Source organism: Leptopilina heterotoma, unplaced genomic scaffold (assembly GCF_015476425.1).
Source record: "Leptopilina heterotoma isolate Lh14 unplaced genomic scaffold, ASM1547642v1 Lhet_171, whole genome shotgun sequence".
Taxonomy (NCBI): Eukaryota; Metazoa; Arthropoda; class Insecta; order Hymenoptera; family Figitidae; genus Leptopilina; species Leptopilina heterotoma.
In genome coordinates, this window is record NW_025110887.1 from 42,689 (window position 1) to 52,155 (window position 9,467).

General features: G+C 21.4%; 1 protein-coding gene across 1 annotated transcript; it reads right to left on the bottom strand.

Annotated features, from left to right (window-relative positions):
* Positions 1 to 2,094: 2,094 nt before the first annotated feature.
* LOC122499675 (replication protein A 70 kDa DNA-binding subunit A-like) lies at positions 2,095 to 4,546 on the bottom strand. Its single transcript, XM_043608149.1, has 5 exons — positions 4,423 to 4,546; positions 3,753 to 4,114; positions 2,905 to 3,014; positions 2,642 to 2,811; positions 2,095 to 2,518 (listed from the first exon to the last, which is right to left on the bottom strand). The coding sequence occupies exons 2-5, from the start codon at positions 3,823 to 3,825 to the stop codon at positions 2,485 to 2,487; spliced, it is 387 nt and encodes a 128-aa protein (XP_043464084.1). The 5' UTR covers positions 3,826 to 4,114; positions 4,423 to 4,546; the 3' UTR covers positions 2,095 to 2,484.
* Positions 4,547 to 9,467: the final 4,921 nt, after the last annotated feature.

Consider the following 9,467-nt stretch of genomic DNA (forward strand, 5'->3'; position numbering starts at 1 on the left):
TATATAAAGATAGATAAATCTTCGTAGATTATAAATAAATTTTTCAAAAAATTTAAAGTTGATAAAATATTAATGAAAAATTAATTTAAATAATGAACCTCATGTTGGAGACACGTGAAGTGGTCCCTTTCAGGAGAATCACCCATATATGTGTATATATGTGATTATATATGTGTGTGATTCTTCGTGTTTACGGTGGGTATCCATATAATATGTGTTTTGTTTTTATGTGTGAATATACAAGTGTATGGGATTTATTTATATGTGAGTATACATGTGTATCTGATTGTACATATCTAAAAATAATAGTAATTATTAACTTTGAATTATTATTATTATTAATATTAGAAAATATTATTTTTTGAGTGAAGAAAGGTTGCTGCATAATATTATTTTTTTTAAATAATTAAATTTTATAAAGAAATTTATTACAATTTTTTATAATAATTAAATGTCTGTGGAAAATTTTATTAAATATTTTTGAAAATAATTGAATTCTTGCAAACGATTTTATTAGAATTTTTTTAAATAATGAAATTGCGAAGAAAACTTTTATTACTTCTAAAAGTAATTGAATTTCAAATACTTTTTAAAATAAAAATAATAATATAAAATAAATTTCTTTTAACATAATTTCCATGTATAACATTTTATCAATTTTTTTAATTTTAAAAAGTTATCAATTAGATTCTACATTTTTTAATAAATTAAAAAATTTCAATTAAGCTTTTGTAAAAATTTAGATATATAAAATTTTTAATTTAAAGTATGGAAAGTTAAAAGTTTTAATGTTTTAAATTTTTACAAAATTAAATTATTTTTAAAAATTGTAATTATTAGTAACTTTTCAAAAATTCATTTATTATCAAAAATTTGAACTGAAATTAATCTTTAAATCAATTTTTAAAAGAAAATTTTACAAAAATTTAATTATTTAAATACAAATAAAGAAAATTTATTGCATATGTGCATAATTCTAATATTGTACAATGTTTGACGAATTATTTTTTTTATTTATATTACTTTTTAATATTGACGAATTATTTACGTAATAGTTTTTTTTTGTTGACCTGATCAAATATTAATGAATGCAGTAAATTATATGTTCCATTATATTTTGGTAATTTAAGTTAAGATTAATACTTTACTAACTATATTATTTAATTTTTGTATTAGTAGATATATTTTATTTTGAAAGAAAACAAATCATTTATAGTTCATTAGTCAGTAGCAATTTTGTAGCTGACATTGAATATGGGCAATTTCACGTCAGATTTCAGTTCATAATTTAAATTTGGCCAAAATAATCTTTTTTTTCATTCTTCAGTGAAAAAAATGGATATTTATTTATTTTTTTTGGTGGTTAAATTTCTGAGTTACGAATTTTTGAAAATTTGATTTTTGAAAAGTAGACATTTTTCAAATGGCTTACAACATAAAAATTATTGAATTTACAAAAATTTCGTTAAGACAAAAAAAGCTCAGTTTTTGTTCAACTTTAACCTTCGGAGAATACACCTCTTTTTTAAATCATTTTTGAATGCTCAACCAATTTTTAACTGTTCATCTGATTAACTTAAGAATTTTTAAAAAATATAGTTTAAACTCTGTAAAATAAGTCTATGTACTTTATAATCCTTATAAAAAATATTTAACAATAGATAACAATTAATAAATAATAATGAATAAATGATTAATTTTTTCATAAAATTTTTATTAGAACTATGTTTCTTAAAAAATCTCTTCCAAAGAAATTGCAAATAAAATTTTTTTAAATTAAAATATTGAAAAAAAATTTCAATACGCAATTAATTAAACTGAAAATTTATAACATTTTTCATTGTAATTAAATAAATAAGAAATTCTTTTGTAAATACACAATTAGTTTTTATTTGTTACAAAATAAATGTACTATAATATGTAATCATATTATTAAATGATTGTAAAATGAAATTTTTTGTATATTTCATTCACAAAAGAAATATAAATCAATAACTCACAATAATAAATCAATAACTCACAATAATAAATTTATAACAATTTTTCTGAATAAATACATAATTCATTAAGTACTTAAAAACTAATTTATAACACTCTTTAACAAAAATCAAATTTTTTTAATGTAAGACAAAATCAACCTTTTCCAAAACATGTAGTTTATGATAAGCTTACCACCAGCATGCCGCGTAATGTCATTACCATTGTAGCGCAATATTATCGTAAGCTTATTATGAGGTTAAAATATTCCACCTGTCGTAAGGTAAGCTTACTTTAATATTGCTTGATAACATAGAGCAAAATTAATAATAGTTTATGTAACCCTATATCCTATCCTTATGATAAATATGTTAACCTTATAGCAAGCTTATGGTAACCTTATATTGTAATCACTAACATTATGTAGAAAGCTTATTGTTAACTTCCATATGGTTAAATGATATTTGGGAATTAATAATATTCCTTTCCTTTAATTTGAATTCAAATTTATTTAATGTCGTCTTTGTTTTGTTCCGATAATCTGAAAATTTATAATAAAAATAATTTTTTTCTTATTAAAATAATTCATTCAATAATACATTTATAATAAATGTATTAATGAATTACAATAATAAATTGACGCAAATATAATAAATTAACTGACCTTTTACTTTCTTCGTTTTCCATATCATTTATTTTCAACATTGATGACTGCAAAACTGAGATATAATTTGTGTTTCTAAAGTTTCCTATTTTTCCTCGTTTTATTATTATAATATCTTTTAAATTCAGTTCGATGGTTTTAGATAAATTGTTCCACAGAGCTATTTCAATCTAAAAATTTATAATTTACATTAATGAAAGAAATTACCATTTAATGGTTGTATGACACAAAACAAACAAATACCATAACAGAGAAATACATACTGTATTACAATTAGCATCAGTAATAATTACTGGTCGCTTTGTTAGCTTGCTTCCATTCTTTACAGTGATGTCCTGTATGTCATCAACTTTGGTAACTATGCCGCAAATGTCTTAAAATTATAATACATTTTTTTACTTTACAAAATAACATTAATTATTTAACAAAAATATGTTTGTAAAACAATTTCAACAATAATTTTGTACATTGAATAATTAATGATTCGGATTTTAAAACGGCATTAGTTCTAAATTCTCACTTAATATTTTGTCATTGACTGTAAAATTATTAAATTTTTTTTCAAAAATTTTTAAATTGACCCGTAAAAAAGTCGATTTCTTTCTTTTTGCGTACTTTATATGTAATAAATTGAAATTTTTTTCAAGTATAAATATATTTTGTAAAATTTCAAAAGTTAACAAATAAAATCTTCCAAACTTTATTTTATTTTACTTTATTTACTTTTGTTTACTTTATTCTCATGTTTTAAAAAAATCCATGAAAAATAGATTAAAAAGAATCATTAAAGGTATTACTTCCCTTTAATAATTATATAATTTTTAAAAATGACAAAGAAGTTTTTAAATTGTTTTTTAAATGTTTCAAAGGTTTAGCCATCATATCCTACAAATTAAACCGGAAATGAGAGCATGTGCCACTTTAAGACCCGTAGCCTATATTCTTGTAAATTTTAAAACATCTTTTAAATATTATATTGCACAATTCATGCAATCAATTTTGATTATATGAGTAAATTCTTAATTGATTCTTAGAATAATATTGATTATGCGTTATATGAACGAATGTAGTGTTAAAAATGAATCATTTTTAAAAATAATTAAATTCTCACCAACAAATTCTCCAGGTTCCAACAATTTTGCTTCCTCAATAGACTTAAAATTATAGGCATTTTGTGGGAGCATAAAAAGTTGTTCATCAACATCACTTTCGACTATTGAATCGGAGTTTAATTGAATTTCAATTTTATTTTTAAAAACATTAAATTGTGAATGTGCAGTTGTAATGAGAAAATTCTGTATGATGTACTGCTTTCCAATCTATTTAATTTTAATGGTTGTAAATTTTTTCTTTTTTTGCTCCTTGCATTTCTTTCATCATGGGAATGTTGTCCATCCTGAATATGTTGTTGTGATGATGTCTGTGATTGATCATCATTTGTTTTTGTCGGTATCTCAATTATTTCGGAATTACCTATAATTTTTAGAAAAATAACAATAGAATCATAAGTAATATGTACCACATATATAGATATATCGATACAAGTTTAAAAATTTTATATATTTGAAAACTTAATTTTTATTTTCTAAACTAATTTTAGAAATTAATTTTATTGTTTTATTTATTGATCAGATAATAGAAGAAACCTTGCTATACTCATTTCTAAATATCGAATATAACGGGCAAAATTTTAAAGAAGTTAATAAATTTATACAGCACTAGATATTCAAGGGTTTTTATATTTACATAAAAATAAATAATTACATTTAAAAAATACTTACTCAATGTCAGAGATTCAAAATTTTTATTGAGAATTACAATATCTGCTTGCATCGAACTTATCACTATAACTTTTCTTATGATACTGATAATAACTTATAATGTAAATATTAGTATTTCTCCTGTCTAAAAGAAAAATAAAATGATATAATATTAAATTCATGGTTATGAATAATATTATGTAAAAATTTTTGTTTATTCCATCACTATTATCTAATAACAATAATATTTCATATTTCGAAAATGTTTCAAAAATTTGGCTAAAAATTCGCATTTTTATAAAAAAATTATTGTTTTAGCATAATTATGTTGCTGTAAAATAAAATCTTACTTTTTACTTTCAAAAATCTGTTAAAGCTCAAAAATTTGCATTTTTTATTAGAAATCATTTCCTTCTGAAAAATTATGTTGCTATGCAATAAAACAGTATTATTTATTTGAAAAAAACATAAATCTAATTCTTTGTATTAAGACGAATCAATTAAAGCTTACAAAGTATATATTGTATTGGAATTTATCAATTTAATTACAATTACAGTTAAAAATTCATTTTTTATTAAAAATTTTGTTGTTAATTTTGATTGATATTAATATATAATATAATTTTAGTCATTCCATTTAGAAGAATGAATTTAATTTTATTAATGTTAAATTATATAGAAATTTACATAAAAATTAAATATACTTGTAGTTAAGCAAATTTTTTGCTGATCGTAAAGAGGAAGCAAATTGTTCATGTAATGGAGATCTGGATTCACAACTTGTTGTATAAAGTCAGAGAAATGTAATACATAATTAAATTTTTGTGATTGTTGTTAATATTCTAAACGAGGTATATATATTAATTAATTAAAAAACTTAAAAATAATTCAACAATATGTATATATATATATATATATATTTTTTTTTAATTAATTAATATAATAATGTATAATTTTATTAATTCAATAAATATATGTATTATGAATTAAGAATTCAATTTTACCAACAAATTAGGGACATCTATTAGATACCATTGAACTGTTTTGTTTTAAAGTTAAGTTATCATTCATTTCTTCTCATATAATTACTTGACGAGTAAATTTTATCGATATAATTATCATATGAGCACCTAAATTTAAACACAAGTTGTCAAAACTTTGATAAATCAATATTTTCCTATTTCGAAGAATTTAACTTTATCAACTTATCAACAGCTAATGACATATATTAGATATCATTAAACTCCTGTTTTGTAGATAAATATTAAATGCGATATATTCAAATAAATAAATATTCATATTCAATTACACAAGTAATTTGTGAAATTATAATTATTAAAATTTTAATTAAATTATTATTTTCAAACTTCGCACTTGATAATTAATTTTAAATAAATATATATATATATATATATATATATATATATATATATATATATATATACTTAATTTTGGTATTAGTAAATGAATCATGATTCGAAGGAAAATAAATCTTGAATAGTTCACTAGTCATTAACATTTTGTAGTTGAAACTAAATACATATATATATATATATTTAATTTTGTTCTACTGAAAATAATATTTATAGTTTTAAAACTATTATTCTATAACTTATTTTTTCAATTATAAAAAATAAAGTGGAAGAGGTTAAAAAATATAACAATTATATTTTTAATTAAACCAATCTACACATTCACGTCAAAAAGTGAGTACAATTTAGTTTAATTATTTTGGGATAAAGTATAATAATACACTATTGCCCAGAATTTACTTGACACTCTTATTATAGTGTAAAAAGTGTTAAGCATAAAATATTTCACACATTCTCATAATACAGTGTTAATATTTATTTTAATCATTAAAATAAGTCGAAATTAATTAAAAAATTTATTAAACAAATTAATTTATTATTCATTCATTTGAAATCGCCAAGTTTATTTATATGTATTTTTTTTCTAATGGAATTTCGTTTGTCCACCTACTATAAAAATTATTATTATGAAAAAAATAAAAATTTGATTTTATAATCAAATAATTACCACAAACAATAATTTTTCACTTCCCTCACTTTTCAAATTTGCTCATAATTTAATATACAGGTATTCTAGACAAAAATGTGTCCATATAATCTTCTTTTGGAAAATTGAAAATCGTCATAAACGCAAAACATCTTCATGAGAAGGCAGAAAAATTGAAACAATTTTCAAAAATTTCAATTAAGCTTTTGAAAAAATTTAGAAATATAAAATTTTTAATTTAAAGTATGGAAAGTTAAAAGTTTTAATGTTTTAAATTTTTACAAAATTAAATTATTTTTAAAAATTGTAATTATTAGTAACTTTTCAAAAATTCAATTATTATCAAAAATTTGAACTGAAATTAATCTTTAAATCAATTTTTAAAAGAAAATTTTACAAGAATTTAATTATTTAAATACAAATATAGAAAATTTATTGCATATGTGCATAATTCTAATATTGTACAATGTTTGACGAATTATTTTTTTTATTTATATTGCTTTTTAATATTGAAGAATTATTTACGTTATAGTTTTTTTTTGTTGACCTGATCAAATATTAATGAATGCAGTAAATTATATGTTCCATTATATTTTGGTAATTTAAGTTAAGATTAATACTTTACTAACTATATTATTTAATTTTTATATTAGTAGATACATTTTATTTTGAAAGAAAACAAATCATTTATAGTTTATTAGTCAGTAGCAATTTTGTAGCTGACATTGGATATAGGCAATTTCACGTCAGATTTCAGTTCACAATTTAAATTTGATCAAAATAATCTTTTTTGTCATTCTTTAGTGAAAAAAATGGATATTTATTAATTTTTTGTTGGTGAACAAATTTCCGAGTTAAGAATTTTTGAAAATTTGATTTTTGAAAAGTAGACATTTTTCAAATGGCTTACAACATAAAAATTATTGAATTTACAAAAATTTCGTTAAGACAAAAAAAACTCAGTTTTTGTTCAACTTTAACCTTCGGAGAATACACCTCTTTTTTAAATCATTTTTGAATGAATCCAAAAATGATATAACTTCATAAAATTTTAATTATTATTTTTCAAAAACCTCATTTTTTAATATTTTTTAATTTAAAAACTTTATGGTATTTAATTAAAATTCCCCTTCTTACCCTATAATCATCATTAATATTATTAATTTTATTTTTATATTTTATAATTATTATATTATATAATATTATATAATTTAATTTTATAATTAATATTATAATATTAATAAACTTAAATTTTATGTTAACAAAAAATTAACGTATTAATTAATTAATTTATATTTATATTAATATAATTTAATTAAATTTTTGAATTAATTTTTTAATCAATTTCTAATAGCATTTTCGTTAATTTTATTATATTTTTTAAATTTAAATTAATATTTTGATTAAAGAAACTTAAACAGAATTAGTTTTGTTTGCTTGACTAAGCAGACATACACTACCGTCGGAAATTGTGGAAACGCTAACATCTCGAGCTACTAAAAGACACACCCGCCTAGAAAGAGTGATAACTCCGTTAAAAATAAAGTTAGATGATTTTTTTAAATTGTATTGGAAAGCTTATTAAATTTCCAATGAAATACCACTATTTTAAGTTGTATTGCATACATAGGAAGCGAGATATCATGTTACAAAGACAAAAAAATAATTCTATTTTTTTTTGAATATTTTAACCTGACTTTGACAACTGGCAAAATTTAGAAAAGTTGATGAAAAAAATTGTTAATTTCACAGACTATTCCTTGTAACCTAAGCTTTAAATAGAAACCAAGAACATAATAAAATATTAACGGGTTCCCGAGATATTATAAAAAGAGTCGGACCGTGCGAAGCAAAATTTTTAATCATCGATTTCTCTAATTCGCCGTTGAGTCAATTGCGTAGCTGTGAAAAAAGTGTCAAAAATTAATTTTACCAACTATATTCTCTATTTAAAGCTTAGGTTACAAGGAATAGTCTGTGAAATTAACAATTTTTTTCATCAACTTTTCTAAATTTTGCCAGTTGTCAAAGTCAGGTTAAAATATTAAAAAAAAAATAGAATTATTTTTTTGTCTTTGTAACATGATATCTCGCTTCCTATGTATGCAATACAACTTAAAATAGTGGTATTTCATTGGAAATTTAATAAGCTTTTCAATGCAATTTAAAAAAATCATCTAGCTTTATTTTTAACGGAGTTATCACTCTTTCTAGGCGGGTGTGTTTTTTAGTAGCTCGAGATGTTAGCGTTTCCACAATTTCCGACGGTAATGTACATAATTATTAGGGGAGGACGGGGCAAGGATAGTTAAGGGGCAAGAATAGTTAGTTGCTGTTATACTTAGACGGCTTGATCGAAAATCGCGTAATTCATGGTATATTCGCGTTTTAACACCAAAAGATGATTGTAAAAATTGCAAGTCAATCTGTCACCATTTGCGAAGTTGTTTTTTTACATTAAAATTTCAGAATATTTATTTACGTAAGTGTTTTTAGGAGTGAAATTTCCTGCTGAACACGAATATCGTATTTATTTTTAAATTAATTCAAGTCGTTCCTTAAAATTTAGAAAAAACTGAAATATGGGCTCACAAGGCAAGGATAGTTAGAGATAATAAGGCACGGTGAAATCGTTTTAATGCCATTGCAAATTTTAAAAAGTCATTAATTGTTTTTTTTAGGTTGATATACATAATGGTACATAATTATATACGGAAAACGAAGCTTATGAGCAAGAAATTGGTGGTCGTCTGAAAAAATTGGTTAAATCTCTGATTCTAGTTCAGATGAATTTTAATACAATAATTGCAATTCAGAAAATGTTCCATACATATTTTTAGTACTTGAGATATCAATATTGAATAGTCTAAATCCAGTAAAATAATGAAAACAAAAATTTACTGATTTTCTATAACATTTTTATCATTCGAATTCTTTTAACTATCCATGCCCCGGTACTGGGGCATGGATAGTTAAAAATTTTTGTTTACTTTTTCATTTATATCTCGTAGGTATTTGAGTCTACAGTAAAATATTGTACAGCAAAA